Below are 20,012 nucleotides of genomic sequence, written 5' to 3'. Positions count from 1 at the left end.
GCAATAAGGTTATACGGGAACGGAGTTCATTTTGAGTTGCAGCCCACTCACAAGTCTTCAACATAAATACAAATTGAAATTTAATTTGGTCAGCAATTTTCAACCCAATCCATCTCCAAGGCAGGTACACAAACACTGGCAAGCCCGTACCAAACTGTCATTAGCTCAACCCCAGTTGCACCCGTGATAGAATGTAAAAATTGAAGCATTGTCGACATGCTTCTACTAATGGAGATCCATGGGGCAGCAAGGCATTGCAAACAATCAAATCTTCTAATATAAATAGGTCTGTTCACCATGAAAATGCTATATGCTGTAACCAAAACATCCAGCAACTCTTTTATTTATGCACTGCATTTCTGAAACATTATTGATTCTCGAATCAAACACATTAGACTTAATTCACAATTAGTAGAGCAAAATGATTCATTTTAACCAAAACCAAACTACAACCAACTCCCTGTCACCTGTTATCAAACATGGAATGCTTGCCGCACTATTTTGTTTTCTTTTGTCCCGTAAAGAAGCTTCCAACAAAGACCAGATGACTTCTAATTATTACAATGACAAACTCAATCTAATGAATTCAACCATACAACCTTTCTTTCCTCTGGCCCAAATAAGAGATCACAGGAATGAAATGAATGGGCAGGAATCAGTTACAGAGACTGGTTTTTATATAAAAGTTCCATACTTTACTGATACTCCTGAAAATTAAAGTGACCTGTAGCTTGGGCATGTTCAACAGCCTCCTGCATGTCAAAATGAACACAAGGTTCAGACATCAAAATGAAAAAGAAGAGAGAAAGGGTGATGAATCTCTGAAAGAAATAGTAACCTGTTGACCAACAACACCAATTTGGCACACCCCGCAACGCAAGGTGAAATTGGCAGTGTCTGTATAATTCCTCATCCTGAAATATAGCAAAATTGGCAAAATTACAAATTATTTCACTAAATATTTATAGTTCATAAAATTTTAAAGATAATGAAGTAACCCTAGAAATGTCAATGTTCAAAACTTCGAAAGTTTAGCATTCAACCACCAAAATGAGCAAGAAAAACACTCGGTTTAACATTCAAAGTGTCGCCGAAAAGTCAAACCAAGAGACACAGTTATAGGAATTACATTACTCATTGCTGTAAAATAACAAATGCTCATTTTCCTGCTCTATGGCTGCCCGTATGTTTCTGTTAATCTTTTGAATGTCCAATTATTACCAAGAATTTTTAAAAGTGGTCTTGTAAGATCACTGAGACCCAACAGCTATCTCAAACCCAAGCGCTGGAATAATTTGGAGAGACTAATATGCTTCTTGCACGCATTCTGCAACAATCATGAATTGTTGAGCTTATCAGATGTGCATAAAAATATTAAAGTTGCATGCATGGAGTTTGGGTAAATTATCTATGACTGTTGCAGTCAGGGCTACCTTGGCTCCTTGACTATATTAAACAACAGGTTGCCCTTCCAAGGGCACATTATTTTACAAGGAAAATGCTATAGAGCAAAAAGTTTTTTGGGCTCACTCAAGGTATGCTGAATCGGCCCGTACTAGCCGGTTCAGCCCGTACCGAACCGGTCCGGTCTCTGATTAGTCCGGTTTAGTCTTAAAAAACGGTTCTAGCCTCTACGAGGCTGAAACTAAGTGATACCGGGCTAGAGCCAGTTTGAACCTGCCGATACTAGATGCGTACTGGACAATTCGCACCGGTTCGCCACAGCGCGCCACGAGCTTGTTATGCGGATCGGTTCGGCACCGGTCCGGTAGGCGACCGGTACGCCTATCGGTATCGATTCAGTATACCTTGGGCTCACTTATGCTAGCTTGGCAACTTCACATTCAACTATCCCACATATTGCACTAATTCTTCAAATTTACACCAATCTTCTCACGCGACATGGCAGGAGAACCATTTGTGTGCACAAAATAGGATTTTCATGGCATTACCTATTTTACCAGACCTAGTCTGATAGCATTTTAGTAACAAGGCAAGATTAGTCAAGAAGCAAATGATGAATATTTGAAGAGTGTGGCTAATGGGCACGATTATATATAATGCATATTATAACGGGAGCATGTGCCATGCAAGGTTGTTATAAGCAAAAGGCACCCTTAAGGCAACAGAACCCCATATTGCTTACGGTGCAAGGTGCCAAAAGGTGCTCCCCTAAAACAAAAACTAAGGTGCTAATTCATGAAAAGTTAAATAAATGCATTAGAAATAAGTGCTATTTGTATCCAAAACAACACAAACATCATGAGATTAATTATTCAATTTCAACATCCTAAAACATAAATGTCTTAACATTGGATATAATGCTCCACATCTTTTAAAACATCACATCAACCACATGCTTCTAAATAGAAGGTAGCAAAAATAAAACCACTGGACATCCTAAAATAGCTTTAAAATTCAAATTTGATAATAAAATACCACTTTCTAAACCATATTTGATGTTTCTAAACAGAACAAAAAAAGTTAAATCACATAACATCTTAGAGTAACCTCTTATTATAAGGGCTCTAATAGACCAAGATGCCCCTTAAAGCAAAGCTAACAGAATTTAAAAAAAATAGGCAAAAAAGAGAAAAGAAGAATAATGCCAGACATTGGAGGGGTTCTCACCAGAATGCCTCTCGTTTTGTTTGAGATGCTAGCCTACGTGTTGCCTCAGTAATGTTCCCTCGCTCGAGGACAATTAAGGAACTCAAAGGTCTCCTTGCCTTGCCCGAGCGTTGAGGCACTCAAGGGTCTCCTTGCCCAAAGCGCAAACCATTCCCAACCCCAACATGAAAATCAATCTCAATTTGCTTGGTATGCACATTTACACTGGTTTGTATCTAAACAGCATTTTAATGGAGGGTAGTGTTACAGAAGGGAGACCTCATGATGTGAACTAGATGATAGATCGAAGTGACCTCTATGGAAGTACTCACCATGGCATAACACTTCACCTTGGCACACAAATCAGAGACTCAGTTCGTTCTAGCATCGCATGAGATGAAAGAATCATCAAGGAAACAAAGAGATCATGTTTATGACATCAGAAGCCTGGTTCAGATTTTAAAAAGAAAATAAAAATCAGGTGCCAAAGAAGAAGGAAAGATAAGTGGCCACATAATGAGACCACAATGAGAGGGACGAATGGGAAGGATAGAGAAGTCTTGGCACAACAAAGTAACAGCTATACAGCCTGCATAAGCAACTATTGAACAAGAGATCTTCTAACCGGGTAGAACCACCAACAATTTGACTAGCATCAGATCAAATAGAGGTTCACCATCATCTGGCAGAAGCTTGTGGTGACAATTAATAGGACTTGTATTCTGAATAAATGCACTGAGCATGCAAAAGTGATATCAGCATTATATTTGCTTCGAAAAAGTAAAGGCTTGAGAAATGTAGGTGACATAGTCTCGTTGTGATTTTAAAGCCTATCACAATCTGATTTTACTGCAAGCTTGATTCAAATCTGAAATTGATCTGAGATATATAATACAAATCAGCTCCATAGAAGCCTGCTATAAGAGAGATTCACAGCAGAAATACTACTGATCTTATCTCAGACCTGTAGAACAGCAATAATCTACTACTTTATATCAAAGCAAGCAATAAATTTAATCAAGAAAGAAGTGAAGAATGAAAGATAACTGAAGAAAGAGTAGTTGAAGGGGAGAATATGATAAGAGAAAAGACTAGAGAAGTACAGAACAGAAATGCAAGAAAAAAAAAAGGAAGAAGGGAAGGAGACCTGATGGCTTTCTTTCTTTCAATAAAAAACTCTGCATACAATTCCAAGATCCATCAATCAATCAGCCACAACTCCCTTTCATTAGTGCTAAATGGCCAGCTATCCTTCTTCAATTATGACTCAATCAGAAAAAGCAAACAAATCTAAACTGGCATCCAACAAATCCCAGTTTGAAGTTGACAAATCAGACACCCTGTGGGGGGGGGGGGTTGGTACGGAGGTATTGGGGGACAGAGGTTGGGGTGGGGGACAGAGGTTGGGGTGGGGAACGGAGGTATTTGAGTTATACTCCCTTCCCTCTCTTAACAAGCTCTCCTCCTTTGTTTCTCTCAACACCTAAAACCTAACCATCTTCCCTCCAACAAGCTCCATCCGTAGTTCCCTCTCCCTCATATCTTCTCTGACCCTGCCATCTACTTCCTCCCTGAGTCCATCGACATCACCACCTCCACCCACAGCCTCCTCTGCAACCGTGGTGGTGCCTTTGATGGCTACCATGTCTATAATGCCACCACTACCACCGACTCCATATTCCCATCACCCTCGTGTTTGATGAGCCAGCCATCTACAGTCTCTTCATTACTACCACATATTCTGCGCCTAACCCATTGCCAATGGCAACCGTGAGAGGATGGCCGTTGCTCAGATCATGGCTAAATCGAGCACCTCTACATGTGAAAAAGCATAATGGAGAATGCTAATGGACAGGGTGGCGTCAAGAGAAGAGGGAGGAAGAGAGCTCGTGTGAGGAGTAGAACTGAAAAGTTTCTCTCAGTATCCATTTTTTCATCCACACCAATTCCCTCCAACACCCCACCCCCCCCACCCCCCCCCCCCCCCTTCCTCCAAAATAGGGGACATACCCCAAGCTCTCCAAAATAGGTAAGTAGTAGCTTGCAAATTCCTCAATTAAAGCCCCCCCTCCCCGTTCTATCTTCCAGCATGTGGCTTAGCGTGGCTTGGAGGATCTGATGCCAGTGCATATGTACAAAGGACATACCCCAAGCTCTCCAATAGGTAAGTAGTAGCTTGCAAATTCCTCAATTAAAGGGGAATAGCCGGCTACATAACAATTCCCTAATTTGACTCCTATCAGAATGCTTAATAGGGAGAGAACTTAGATCCAGTGCACATCCAGTACCAACCTAAATACATGCCTAGTAGAAACTCCTATTAGACTCTAGAACATCAAACTAGAACCTAACAAAATTTGACCAGATACATTCAAAAGTTAATCCTATTAAAGCCCTTTAAGTCGGCTTTAGCTACATCTATAGGCCACTCTACTCCGATACTCCTAACAAAACAAATAAGATGAAAATCATACTCTATGATGACAATGTTACTTATGCATATTAGCAAGATAATATGATCATGTGAAGAGCGAGCAAACAAATTATCATGCACATATTGAAAACCTGTTGCAAGGATGGAGTAGATAAACATCTCAATAAAAACTCAAGCACCTTATTTTAGACCATAAATAGTTCAATGCTGATGACAAACATGCTACCAAGGATGCTTGAAACCAAGAGGAAAGGCATAAAGAAAAGCATTCTTCAAATATAATACATAGAACAACAATTAATCATCACATGATAGTCAACTTTTTTTTCTTCTCTTTCTTTTCGCAAAAAATGTTAGGGGCTTGTAGTTAATAGGTTGAAAAACAAAAAGGTAGCCCTCCCCCAAATATCCCTAGTCCCCTAAATCCTAGTGAAGGCAAGATATGAATTTAGGTCTCTAGCACAACCACCAATACACTTTACGAGCAAGATATGTTGGCAAATTTGGATGGTCATCTTAAAAAGGAGTAAAGGTCTCGCCATCTCAGAGAAGCCCACACCTTACTCTCAGGTGAACCCATAAGCCATTAGTCATGTTTTAATCACTCAATCAAACAATCAGAGTTAATTTATTGGGTTTTTTGCGTGGATACTCTTCTAAATATCTTATTTTGCGTGAATACCCTTTCAAAATTGATATTTGCATGTATACCCTCGTAAAATTCTGTTATTGTACAAATACTCCTAATATAACGGTTGTTTTAACGGTGTTAAAAAAATCATATTTATATTAATTAAAAATAAAATAAAAAATTAAAATGACGTTACTATCCTTACTATTTCCTCCCCCCGGGTGCCTTACTTACTCTTCCCTCCCCTCCCCACCCCACACCAGCAACACCAGCCCCCCCACCCGGTGCCCGGCTTCCTCCCCGCCCCCCGCGTATCGGGATCCCAAGAAGAAGAAGACAGGAGCTCCACACAGCTGTGCTCTGCTTCAAAATCTCTTGGGCCCAGAAGAGAGAGAGAGAGAGAGAGAGAGAGAGAGAGAGAGAGGACTGTTGGTTTACAGTGTTCCCTCACTTTCTCCCTTCAAAAGTTAAAAGAAACAAAAACCAAAAAACAGAAGGAAAAAAAAAAAGCCAGCTACCGAGACACCAGAGGTATCAACAGTGTCATAGATCGAGAGATAATCCTGACGGGCCGAGGTTCCTTTGGATTCTGTGAACCAGCAGTCCTCTCTCTCTCTCTTTCTTCTGGGCCCAAGAGATTCTGAAGCAGAGCACAGCTGTGTGGAGCTCCTGTCTTCTTCTTCTTCTTGGGATCCCGATACGCAGGGGCGGGGAGGAAGCCGGGCACCGGGGTGGAGTGGAGGGCAGGGAAGAGTAAAGCACCACGGGGGGGGTGGGGGTGGGGGTGGGGGTGGGGGGTGGGGGGGAGGGTGTGCGGTGGGAGGAAATAGTAAGGATAATAACGTCATTTCAATTTTTTATTTTATTTTTAATTAATATAAATATGTTTTTTTTTTAACTCCGTTACAACAATCGTTATATTAGGGTATTTGTACAATAACAGAGTTTTACGAGGGTATACATGCAAATATCAATTTTGAAAGGATATTCACGCAAATTTGGATATTTAGAAGGTTATCCATGCAAAAAACCCTAATTAATTTTGTGGACCAATTTTCAAGAAACAACTTTTCCTAGGAATATGAGGAAAGTGATCCCAGTTAAGAGAATGTTTGGGAGCAAAAAGTGCTCTAGGAACTCATGCCATTAAGATATCATGTCAACTACATGGCACATTTACTACTCATGGTCGTAATGCACACCTACTAGAAAGCCATTAATGTTGAGCAAATATACATCAACAACAGCAAGTTAGTAAGCTACTCTAGTAGCTGTTTATTGCAGTAAGAATAGTGACACACATAAAGGAAAACATAGGCGATATGATCATAAGCATTGAGGGTGACAGAACAATCAATTAGAATTAATACTGCCAAAAAGACTGGGTCAACATATGCTCCTTTAATACTGACAACTAGAACAGAAATTTGAGATGGCACATTTTATGACTCGGTGAAAATGAATACCTGCTAGAAAGCACTAAAAGGTGGGCAAATATACATCAATAACAGCAAGTCATTCTTAGCTGTTTATTGCAATTAGAATACTGACAATCAAAGGAAAATAAGGTAAGATCATAATCATTGAAGGTGACAGAATAATCAATTGGAACTAATGTTGCTGAACTAGCTGGGTCAACATATGCTCCTTTAGTATTTAACACCTAGCACAAGAATCATAGGAGGGGATGAAGCTAACAAGACAAAATGGAAAGATGCAGACAACATATTTGATTTTCAACCATGAGGAAAGAGGGAGAAGAGCAAAAAAAAAAGGGAAGAGGAGCATAATAGAGCAGATGCTCAAGAAGTTGGCATCTTGAGAAATGGGAGGACTAGAAGAAGATGAAGTTGACAGATCACTAATTGAAGTTTGCAAATGAACATATGACATTGTCAACTGTGGAAGATCCATATGGGATGCCCTGCAATGCATTGGGGCCCTGGAGGACCTAGACTAAGGCTTAAAGTAAGGTTGGTCTAATTTGATTGCTTGCTTTCCTAAACTTGCACAAAGGACAGCAGGATATCTTTAAGACTTAAGGGAAAAGTAAAATCTCAAATAAATTTGCATTACAATTTTTGTGATGGGGAAGGCTAGGAGGAATAAGGTTCTCAAGGATTTCAAGCTCAACAAAAGGGTCAATAGTTGACTTATATCTGAAATTCAACAAAAAGTACATGCACAATAGAGATAATGTAACCAAAGTCTAAAAATAACAGAAAATAGATCAAGTGGGGAGGGAGAGCGAGCGAGCGAGAGAGAGAGAGAGAGAGAACAAACCATGCACAATGCCTTTTAGTGATCGGCCAGAGGACACTTTGCTTACTAGTTTTACAAGGACTCTAAGGTGTTGTTTGGCATCACTTTCATTTTTTTTTCATTTTCAGAAATAAAAGATAAAAATTGTCTATATCTTATTTTTAGATTTTTAAAAATACAAACATGTTTCATATAGCTAATTATTCTTAAAAAGATAAACATGATGATGTTGGGCAAGATGGTGGTAGTGGTGGTGGAGACAATGGAGACGGTAGTGGTAGTGGTGATGGTAGAAGCAATGGGGGTGCTAATGATGTAGTGACGGCAAGGGGGTAATGGCATTAGCGACAATGGTGGTGGAAAAACAGATAATGTGGGATGGTAGCAATTATAATTGTGATTGTGTGATGACGAAGTAGTAGAGGCCATGGTAGTGGCGGTGGTGTGGTGGTGGCAATGGCGGCAATGGTTGTAGTGATGGTGGCAGCATTGATGGTGGTGGCAGTGGTGGAGAAGACGACGATGGTGGTAGCAATGATAGTAGTCATAGAAATGATGTCTAAGGTAGTGGTGATGATGATGGTGAAGATGATGGCGGTGATAGTAGCAGTGATGGTGGCCACGATGTAGGTGGTGTCGGTGGTGGTGGTAAAAGGCATGAATTCCTTGTTTTTGAAAATAGCAAATGTATTTTTTTTAGAAATAATGAAAATAAATTTTGAAAAATAGAAAACAAAAATAACGGCACCAAACATGTTTTTTTATCTCGGTTTCTATGATTGTATTTTTAAAAATAAAAAATAAAAAGTGATGCCAAATAGGCCCATAAGCTAGTAGCGAATCTCCATACGAGTACCTAAAATATTTGTTGAAATTTGGCAGCCCAATTAGCGCTATATAAAGACAGTACAACAACTAAAAGTCAAATCTTGATGAACTTATGGTTATCCAAATAAACATATATCTAAAGTAGGATTTTTGCATACTAATACTACCTAAAAGAAGTGTCAAAAACCATCTATAAAAAAATCATATCAAAGATCTGAGAATATAATATAATCTAAAGTAATTAAATTTTCTTGTCCATCAAGAAGGAAAAGGGAAGAACACAGTTGGCATATCCTTAACTAGTCACATCCCTATAGAATTGCAGAGAACATACTCTAGAAAGTAGCATCCTTACCCAATCAGCAAAAACATGATCGCTCCTAATGCTTAAGACTATGCCTAAGGAAAATGTACATAGATGACCAAACTATGAGCTTGGTTTGCTTAGTAAGAGGGAAAAAACAATAAAACAAGTACAATCACACATTAAATGACATTGCCCCTTTCATATAGACATTGCCATGGGAAATTTGATAGGAGCTTTGGTTGATGGCTTACCTACTAAAAAAAGCAGATCAAAATATAAGATTGTCAATCATGGAGAAGAGAAAGAAAGGAAAAGGAGAGAGAGAAGGATAAGCATATAAACAAGATGCTCGAGAGTGGCAAGAGATAAGAGGCCCGGAAGGAGATGAAGTTGATGAATCACCATCAAGAAGATATAGATGAGATTGTCAACCATTAAAGAGGTAGTGCGGGTAAAATGGAAGAGGGAGAGAGGAAACGGTACCTGAAAATATTCGCATTCCAAGACACTCGAAGACAATGCATAGATAGCATTTGAAGAAAGTGCACAAAAAATAAAAGCAACTATATACTTCCACCCAAAACTGTGTACATGGAAAACTGACAGCAGATCTAGCTTAGAAATTGGTTCATTCACTGAGATGAAAAGCATACTAGTAATAATAAAAAAAACTGCTATGAGAATAAGATGATGAAAAATTTCAGAAAGAAAAGTGAACCAAAGTGTATTTGGAATACAGAAGCAAAAGCACTGAATAGTCTCAAAAATGTGATTACACTGATTTTTCGTAATTTCATGTTCTTGCTGAGCATGTGGGAAGGAGAATTGAGATAAGAGCTCCCTCTTGGTAGAGATTGATGAGCTCTCTCTTGGTAGAGATCGGGGAAGAAGGACTGGATAGTCTCAAAAATGCGATCACATTGATTTCTGGTAGTCCCTTTTTTTCGGTGAGCTTGTGAAGAAGAAAAATAAGATAAGGTGCCCTAGGAGTGTAAGAAATTAAAGAATATAATAGACCACTATTGACAATACAGTCAACATTATAAACTTCAATAATAATATGCTAGTGGTAATACCCTTGTATGTGATGCCCACCCCTCTCTCTCTCTCTCTCTCGTCAAAGAAGAAGAAGAGACATACTTGAAATTTAATTGTGATGCATTGGTAAAGGATAAAGACAAGCATAACAAGATAATCTATAAAGTAATATATATTTGTTTCCACTACAGGAATAGCTAGAAGCCGATCGTTAAAGTAATATTAGCATTGTTGCAATCTGCTTGTGTTATACGCTCTTGGTAAAGGTCAAAGAAGAAGAAGAGACATACTTGAAATTTAATTGTGATGCATTGGTAAAGGATAAAGACAAGCATAACAAGATAATCTATAAAGTAATATATATTTGTTTCCACTACAGGAATAGCTAGAAGCCGATCGTTAAAGTAATATTAGCATTGTTGCAATCTGCTTGTGTTATAACATCTTAAGCAACAGAACCAAGGGCTCCTTGACTCATTAAAAAACAACATCTAGGCTCGATTGAAACCAGTAAAAACAGATTTAACAAGAAGCAAGTTCCAATGGTCCTCATCCATATGTTATACCAGTCAGCCTCCTAGAACACTGATCCTCAATGGTTTTTCTCTTTTTTTCTTAAATCATATGTTTTGTTGCATTTGTTATTTGTTAAAACTTGGAAGTTCTTAAACTAAAGATTGAAAAGGTCAATTCAACCAAACTTTTTTTCTTTAGACAAATCCATCTCAAGACATGCTCTCTAAAAACTTTTTCTTGCATTTGGATGAACTTCTAATCACTTTCAAGATTTCTAGTATTAATACCATTATCTATAACTACCACAACTCTATCCATATTTATATTTCATTGTTACTCTATGCTTGCACTTTTTCCTTATCCAAAACTAAACAATAATAGACTTTAGCACTAGCATTCATGTTAACTTTGAATCATTTAAATGAAAATATATCAAACACTTAGTGCTTCCAGTTCCAATAATTTTCTGGAGCCTTCACTATTCTGGCAACCATACCAACTGTTGTTCTTGTTTCATACAACTCTTTTTGGCTTCCTTTGCAGCACAACTTGACTGATCATTCCCACTTCCACAACTCATTCATGAAACCCAAAGAATGTTCCCCTCGGATAGAAGCTGCCAGTAGGCAGATGTCAAGCTATATGTGTTGGACTGATCAAGAGCACTAACCAACCTATCGGACCAAGGCTCTTGAATAAATTGACACTTTGCCATTTTCTTCCCTCCTATTGGATCCAGAGTGTTAATTTATTGTCTCAATATATTTTTTCTTGCATAAAAATAGCCATGAGGTAAAGTATAAATGAATGATAAACAGCAATAACAACTGTTACATGAATAAATACCAACTAAGATAAACCGCTACTGTTGCCAGTCAGCTAATTTAGTTTGAAACAGATGATAAAATTCTTACCTCTGAGCATCCCTAACAAGATTAAGAGCGAGGTCTTCCACAGGCCCAATGGAATGATCGTTATCAACAGTAAAAATGGTTTGATCAAACTCTTCCGGTGCTCCTTCAAATGGAGACATCTGTATAATATAAAAATTAGATCAAAAGACAACACAACAAATATGCTTTGATCCATTGTAAGTTTATGAGAAATTTTATTCCAAACTTCCATGAGGAAGACATACAGCTAATGCATCATAATGCAGGCCATCATAAATAAGCATAACCCTCTCTTGATAATTCCTATCCTGTTATAAAAGTATCAAAAGGCAAAGAAACTCAGTATTTTAAAAGAATCTGCCACCAAATGCAGAACCAACATGAGCAATCCACAAACCTGGCCATACAAATCACAACGGCTGGTCTGGATATCATATGCTGCAATCTCACGTCCATAATATTCTGATAGAATTGCAAGTTCAATTGCACCTTTGGACCATAAGTAGAGAAATATAAATAAATATATCTAATGGGGGTAAACAATTAAGTGCAACATAGAACATAACTGGAAAATAAATAACCAGATTTTACAGAGTAAAATAAATAAGTAGAACACAAGCTCATAATCAACTGCAATGCAAAAACCATGCAGAAACAGCAAGCAAGAAATTTGGAAGTACACACAAAATAGAGTTTGTGCCAGATACTAAATGTTGATAAAAGTGCTACCAAATCAATGAATTGAACCTATACTGCTAAACAGACTCTTTATTGCTTTATTAAAAGGCAGAAATTGCTTGTCTACTAGGTCTTAAGAATTCTATAAAACTTTTACTGGCTAGATGCATCAATATTTAAGATAACTTATATTTGCATGAATCAGGTAAAGCCAGTAAGTATGCGATTTAAGATCTCAAATGATCAGAAGAATCTTATGAATTCTTGCACAAAACACAACCCCTAAGAAATGAGATTATAAGTTCATGGGAATGAGATCATACAAAAATAGTGCAATAAGAAGAAAAGAAGAGAGCAAAGAAGCACAGTAAATAGAACATAACTGGAAAAGAACTGTCCTGATACTGTTTTCAATAAATTAGCAAACTGATCCATGGAGTGATCAAACCCTTGCCTTCAGTCTTTTCACAACTAAAATGGCAATCCACTTCACAAAAGCATTGGTTCCCTCACACGAGAATTGGGCATTGACAATTAGCATAACTGCCTCATCCAAGCCATCATTTAAACATTTTATCATCACAATGGAGTGAGTTATGAAGCATAAGTCTACGACAAGAAGGATCCATAAATGGATTGAACAAATTCTAAGACCAGCTATCAACCTCATATGAACCTTCTTGGAATTGGTATCAAATTCCTTGTCTAGGCAGCACCACTACTTATTTATCTGAATATATCTTTAAGATAATTTTAGCTAAAAATATTATATCTATGCAGGGAGATTTTGACCAAAACTATTTACATAGTGAATGGGTTATTGTCAGACATTCTGCATCACTGTTAGATGCACGCCAAATTTTGCTTTTTTACTCTTCTATTACCACATTTCCATTTTCGATGGTGTATCATCCAGTGGTAGACATTTGAAAAATATGAGGACGTCCAATCTACATCATCAAACCTTCAACTTGGACTAATAGATGTAACATTTTACCGTTTAGAATTCCACCTACTTACTATTGGGCATTTAGAAATTTTGTTTCTTTTCTTACACTTAGTATAAACATCTAACATCAGTAGCCCAATCACTTTTAAGCTCTCCATAGTACCCTAGAGTCTTTGCATTTTGATATTATTACTTCACAAGAAAGAGTAATCTATCTATGACAAATTTTATCAGCTCTTTGAAATAAACTTAATGTTCATCTTGTTTTTTTAAAGTAAGCATTTGCAATTGTTAGATCATAAACCATTTCAAACTCAAGAATCAAATCTGCCATTAAATTCCTATCACCAAACCAATGCCCACTATGTATCCTCTCATCATAAACCTCTCTTAGCTACATGCCCATTTAAGTTGCTAGCTTAATGATCTTGTTTACCTTTAGAATACCTTGTATTAATCAACCAATTCCTTCCAAAATCACCTTTAAATTCTATCCTCCTAACCTACTTGCAGTAAATAAGTGCTAACGCTAATAACCTCCTGGTCCAAAACTAAGTCAATAGCTATTAGCCTATTACTTATCCTTTTTACATATACAACTTTCTATTCCATTTCTAAATCCACCACTTTCAAACTCCATTTCTTTATTATCCTTCCCCACGTATAAAGTTTGTAAATGGACAATATTGATTCTCCTTTGCATCATCTTATCAACTAGCTTTTCTTTATTACTCTTCATTTGTTTAATGAACTTGTTTGTATGCCTCTGCTCTATTTCATGTGGTTAACCAAACCATGCTCATTACTTTATAACAAAATTATTTGCATTATAGCACATCCCTTACAAGGAATAAACTAAACAACCCTTGCTCACTTCTTACCATAAATGGGTCATGTTATGGAAGGTCGCTTGCAGGTTACAACTGAGACAACTCTTGCCCTAACACAATTGACAAAGGCTTGTACTTACTGCAGCCCAAGGGAGATCTAGAGTTTATAGTAGGTTGCCTACACAAGCTGCACAATGCTCCTAGCAAAAGATTGATTAAAGATAGACTAAACCATTTTCAGTACATGCATGAATGCCTGACCATAGCCATAGTTTCCTAAAACTTGAGTTATTTTTTTCGAAAATGACATACTGGCACATTTTGGTTAGAATAGTTCATGTCATGCCAGAACCAAATGGATACTACCTGATTCTTATCAAATGGTATGAGAATTTCATCCTTAAATTTACGTGTTATTATATAAATTAAGTACCAGTTGCATTCAGGACCAATATATAAAAGCAGATATTATAAAACCAACAAATTGGCAAAATTGGAAGTTGTGAAATGTATGTGCAGTAAAAGGATCTTAATTGTGCATAATTTCACTGTCTTCCTAAAGTTACAAGCATTCATGGCTATAACACAATAGAAAACACTACCAATCAGTTAGCAACATCATAAATTGCTCATTAGTAAAGGAGTATGTATTGATCTCACCTCCCCACCTCTCAGGATTCAAAATCCAGGCACAATATTCTTCATTTGATTTTCCAAGAAATGCTTGATTATATTTTTTTGGATCACTCGCCACTGTTCCAGCTATGACCTTTAGCAAACAAAAATTTTACTGTAGTGTTAAAACATGAAAAGTGAAAAGAAGGTGGGGACACAAAGTACAAATTGACAGTATAATGCAGCACAGTATAGAAGGCTACTGGAACAGCCATGCCTTTATCAGATGAGGCAGAGAACTGGAATATAGTATAATGACATTGCTTGTTCAGTTATATATGGATGAACAGACATGCCCAAATGTGTGTTTGTAAAATCAAATGCATACATAATACGTGTGTCTGTGTGCATGTTTATATTTATGCATGTATGCATATCTTGTGTTCATGTTTGCTTTTATCTATGCTCCAGTCCTAAAATGCATGACATTCAAAACAGGAACCATCTTTAATAATAATTCATATATAAATGCATGAAAACCAAATTCATATAGATATACATACACAAGCACGTGCACATATGTGCACTTTATCTATATCTGTATTCTGTACCTGTGTGCATGAGCATTTGATCAGATAAAGCACTAAAATATTATCAGAAAAAGTAATCTGGTGGGTAATGTGAAAGGAAGCAATATCCAAAGGATATGTGCCAATAACGTTCAACACATATATACAAAACAACAACGACTAGTGTATAAGCTACCTATAGAGAAATTAAAGAGTTCTGAAGGCAATAGGCCTTCAACGTGGCTAGTTGCCAATGCTAAGCTTTTCCATTTATAAACATATCTATTGGCATGTACCTGTTCGGCACAAAACTTGGTTCGACCAATTGGAAAGGTAATAAAAGGTCCATTGGTATATTCAAGAACTAGGTGCCATTTATATAAATCTATTGATGGTAATAAAAAAGGAAGATTGTAAATCATGGTCTAATATAAGTTGTTTAGTGGAGGCATGTTCACACCTTTTTTTGGAACCGATAAATAAACTGCCCTTTCCGATAGCTGCATTCCATTTGTACCCAATGTTCGCTGAGCCGACCGAACCGACGTACCAGTGGGCTCCGGTACCGGTTGGAATCGGCGCCGAACCGAAACCAAAAAAAAAAAAAAAAGGCCAACATGCGCGCGTTCGCATTTTAGCCACAAATTGGCATTAAATGCCACTTTGTATTAAATGCCCACGCGGCCCCGCGTGGGCTCGCTGCCCCACACGAGGAACCACGCGCGGGCGTGGGAAAACAGTGCGAGCGTAGGAAACCGCGTGGGAGCGAGGTTCCCTATACGTGGAATTGCGCGCGGGCACGAGCAATTCCCTACTCGCGCTCGCGCGGGCGCCCTACCCTGCACGCGGAAAGATTTTTTTTTTCTTTTCTTTTTTTCCCCTTCCCTTCTTCTTCTGCCTTCCCAAACTCTCTCCTCCTTTCCTTTCTTCCCCTCTCTCCTCCTCTCTTCTCCTCTCTTTCTCCCCTTCTCTCGCGAGCAAGGAAGGAACCGTTGGGAGGGCCGCGTGCGCATCGAGGTGCTCGGGAGGGGGTCGGCCCGAGGTACGTCGAACCATCTTCTTCTTATCCTCTTTCTCTTCTTCTTCCTCTTCTTTCTTCCTCTTCTTTCCTCTTCTTTCTTCCTCTCTCTTCCTCTTCTCCTCTTTCTCTTCTTTCTTCTTCCCCACTCGGTTCCGGCCCCGAACCATTTTATGTGGTTGTACCGTACCGGTAGGGGTTGGTACCAATACGGTACGTGCTGAACCGGCCGGTATGGGCCGGTTCAGCAGACCTTGTTTGTACCTATGTGCCACAACAACTCTGGTTGTAATGAAGGGCTAGACACACACACACAGAGAGAGAGAGAGAAAGAGATCAGAAGGGAATGTTAACCAATAATCAGGGGCTAGACACATACACCTACACGGTTTCACAAGGAAATGAAGCAATATGTAATAGGGGCCAAGATAATGTGGAATATGCATAGATACTGGGACTTAAATCAAACACCTTGAGGCAGGAAAGTAGAACCAACTATCTAATACAAAGCATGTATGAACCCAGAACAGCAACTTGGAAACTATTTTTAGGAATTTATGGGAACAATTTCTCTAGCCTAAGCAGTGTGTCCTCCTCTGTGCCTTGCCTTGCATTTAATTGACGGACATGGCAGGGACCAAAACATGGGCTGAGCATCAGACCATATACAGCCCATGGCCCCTTATGGCACAGGGAACATTTGCACTCTAAAGGAGATTCTAAAGAATCATAAACTATAATCTTTTCACAATGGAACAATCTAAACATCACAGGATATACACCAGCTATCTACATATGATCTTTTTTTATCTCCTTTCCACCATCATTCAAATCTAGATCCTAATTACATATATCAGGGGTAAAAAACAATCATCAATGGATTGCTTAGACCAAATCAAAATGCAATTACTAACACTTTCAGCAGCTTAGCTGGCAGTGACAGTTTCTGGTCATTCTTTCCAAGAATGCCATCGTCCAAGTTGCATGTAGCAAACCATTTAACATAATCATTCAGCAGGATTTCATAAGACTCCATAAAATGTTATATAGATTGCTCGTCCAAGTTGCATGTAGCAAACCATCTAACATAATCATTCAGCAGGATTTCATAAGACTCCATAAAATGTTATATAGATTGCTCGCTATAATTACTTTAACCATGTAATGGTCATATAGAGAGTAAAGCTAGTGATACTTTTAATGTATACAGTCAAGCATGGCCAGATAAAAGTAAGCTTAGGTTACAAATGGCATGCAGGAGTCACCTTATCGTCACCAATTGCTTCACATGCTGGTGGTGTTTGTGGCAGAGTTGCTATGTGAAACAAGTGTTCCCCACTGATTGTACAATTGTATCTAACTAAAATGTCTTAGTTGCAGATCTAGTAAAATTTTAGACCAATTGCAGACCCAGCTAAAGTGAATAAGATTATTTTCGCACAGCCGTATGTTTTTAATTGAAATCAATAGCTGAATGGCCGTTAATTTGTCGATGCTGATCATACATAAAAAAAAGATCTAAAAATGTTTGCCATCTTAAATTTTTCTATCCACCCGGACACTCAACATCAATGCCAGGAATCAACCAAATTGATGTTCGCCCATTGCAATGGGATGGGCACAAACCCTACAGCAAAACTAGGTGAATGGTTACTCATCAAAGAAAGCTTATGTGAAAATGTCAACTGTGTGATGAAATAAAAGGATTCTCAAATGACTAGTTAACCTTTGTATAATCTCAGGAAAAAACAAGAGCAAGTACTATTAGACAAGGCAGAGGTGCGCAAAACCATAACTTCATAATTCAAGTAAAGAACAAAACACAAGAGCTCTGCAGATATGTAGCAAATTGTAGCTTGCCTTGACATCTATAGATCTCATTTAACATCCGAAATGCTGGTTTAATATGGGATGGAAACATATATGGTACATAATATTCTTGATGCGTGACCAGAGAAAAGTTTGATTCCAACATAACAGTACTGATACTGTTTGCATTGATAAGATCAGATGTTCAAAACGACAGAAAATTGGGTTGCAATGAGAAATTCTCTCAAAACAGACGAGAAACCTGTCTTAGTTCTGGCGCTTTGTGCTTGTCGTGATCCATCACATACCTGCACAAAGATAACCAACAAGAACAAGAAAAGAGCGGCAGAGAAATTACTCGAACAATCCACAGCTTCCCTTGCCAAAATATGACACCAATAATTTTAAAAAGAAACCCACCCTACAGCATTGAATAGGCAGCTATTGTCGGAGGGTATGACTCTTCTCACAACGATTCCTTCCATTCTATTGATTTCCCACCTGGACCAACACAACAACCTCCCCAAAATTTGAGCATAATTCATACCATATAAAAGAATATGAGAGAACACTTCAAGTAAAATCATTAACCAAAAATTAACTAAAGAATTGTATTCCAGAAGCCAGGCAAATCAGGATAACACTCGATAGATCCAAAAAAACCCAAATCTCCCAACGGTTAAAACCCAATACTGAAACAAAATGTTCAATTTTCAAAACAAAGCTGAATCACGTTCTTGAATTAACCAAATCGACAAAACTAAGGAAAAATAAAACTGAATCTCAGATCCTCAATCTATATGGAAGGCAAGAAACAAGATGAGCCCGAAAGCAAGCATCACCCATAAAAAAAGGCAAGATCTTTAAATCTATACCACTACCAAGAAAAAAGGAAACTCTGCGGAGAGGAGGAGAACCTTCTTTCACAGGCGAATTTGAAAAAAAAAAAAAGAAGGCGAATGGCTGGTTAGAATGTTTGTACCCTTTTGGAGGTGGGCAAGTGGGGGAAAACGAGAGGACCGGCGGCGACAGCGATCGGATACCCTCCGTACCCGGAAAAGGAATGGAGCAAGATAAATGAAGAAGCCAGCCGACACAGAAATGCGGCAAAAAAAGGTGTCTTCCGTGGAACCCTTTTTTCTTATTACTATTTTTTACCATGACTCGAATAACTTGGTTCCCATCTTTTCAAGTTACACAACTTTTTTCCATTTTAATTCGCAAGAAATAAAAAAATAAAAAATTAAAAATATTGGAAAATCATTAGTAATAATATATACATATAAAACAAATATCATAAAAGATTTTAATAAAGATGGCTTTTAATCTTTGTTGTATAATTTTGAAAGAGGAGAAATTTCAAGTAATTATGAATTAACATTGTAACAATCAGCATGAAAACTTTTGAAATATCATTAGCATTAGCTCCAAATAGAAACATTATGGATGAGGTGTTGTAACGTCAATCCTAAATTGTTGGAACAAGACTTAATACATAATTATAGGTAGGGCTCAAATTAGGCTGGCCTGGAGTTCTAGTCAAAGTTAATTATGGCTCAAAGACAAGCTTGGCGGTTTTTGATTATAATAAAGATGAATTTTAATTTTTGTTGGATAATTTCAGAAGAGGAGAAAATCCAAGCAATCATAAACAACATTGCAAGAATCAGTACGAAAAACTTTTGAAATATTATTAGCATTAGCTCCAAATAGAAATATTGCGGATGAGGTGCTGTAAAGCCAATCCTAAATTGCCGGAATAAGGCTTAACACATAACTATAGATAGGGCTCAAATCAGGCTGGTGGAGTTCTATTAAAGTCAATTAACGGCTCAAAGACAAGCATGGCAATTCTTGATTATAATAAAGATGGATTTTAATCTTTGTTGGATAATTTTGGAGTGAAGAAAATTCAAGCAATCATGAAACAACATTGCAAGAATCAGTACGAAAACTTTTGAAATATCATTGGCATTAGCTCCAAATAGAAACATTGCGGATGAGGTGCTATAAAGCCAATCCTAA

General features: G+C 37.8%; 1 protein-coding gene across 5 annotated transcripts; it reads right to left on the bottom strand.

Annotated features, from left to right (window-relative positions):
* Positions 1 to 314: 314 nt before the first annotated feature.
* On the bottom strand, positions 315 to 19,107 carry LOC103719315 (OVARIAN TUMOR DOMAIN-containing deubiquitinating enzyme 2). Of its 5 annotated transcripts, none has more exons than XM_008808504.4 (9): positions 18,970 to 19,107; positions 18,408 to 18,488; positions 18,250 to 18,295; positions 14,637 to 14,745; positions 11,917 to 12,008; positions 11,765 to 11,827; positions 11,541 to 11,659; positions 839 to 914; positions 315 to 752 (listed from the first exon to the last, which is right to left on the bottom strand). In XM_008808504.4, exons 2-9 carry the CDS (start codon positions 18,470 to 18,472, stop codon positions 696 to 698), a joined length of 627 nt encoding a protein of 208 aa, XP_008806726.1. In that variant the 5' UTR covers positions 18,473 to 18,488; positions 18,970 to 19,107; the 3' UTR covers positions 315 to 695. The 5 variants fall into 5 exon arrangements, with proteins under 5 accessions (XP_008806726.1, XP_008806727.1, XP_008806728.1 ...); XM_008808505.3 differs by lacking the exon at positions 18,970 to 19,107 and adding an exon at positions 18,863 to 18,947; XM_008808506.4 differs by lacking the exon at positions 18,970 to 19,107 and adding an exon at positions 18,905 to 18,941.
* Positions 19,108 to 20,012: the final 905 nt, after the last annotated feature.

This window comes from Phoenix dactylifera, unplaced genomic scaffold, assembly GCF_009389715.1.
Source record: "Phoenix dactylifera cultivar Barhee BC4 unplaced genomic scaffold, palm_55x_up_171113_PBpolish2nd_filt_p 000040F, whole genome shotgun sequence".
Classification (NCBI taxonomy): domain Eukaryota; kingdom Viridiplantae; phylum Streptophyta; class Magnoliopsida; order Arecales; family Arecaceae; genus Phoenix; species Phoenix dactylifera.
Note: the sequence above shows the minus strand (reverse complement) of the source record. Positions and strands in the feature narration are given on the sequence as shown.

Coding starts and splice junctions, on each gene's coding strand:
- LOC103719315 (XM_017845755.3), bottom strand. CDS start 18,574: ATGATTTTACTTGAAGTGTTCTCTCATATTCTTTTATATGGTATGAAT. Junction 915..11,540: donor CTTGTTAGGGATGCTCAGAG/GTAAGAATTTTA, acceptor GCTATATTTCAG/GATGAGGAATTATACAGACA. Junction 753..838: donor TTGGTGTTGTTGGTCAACAG/GTTACTATTTCT, acceptor TTTGACATGCAG/GAGGCTGTTGAACATGCCCA.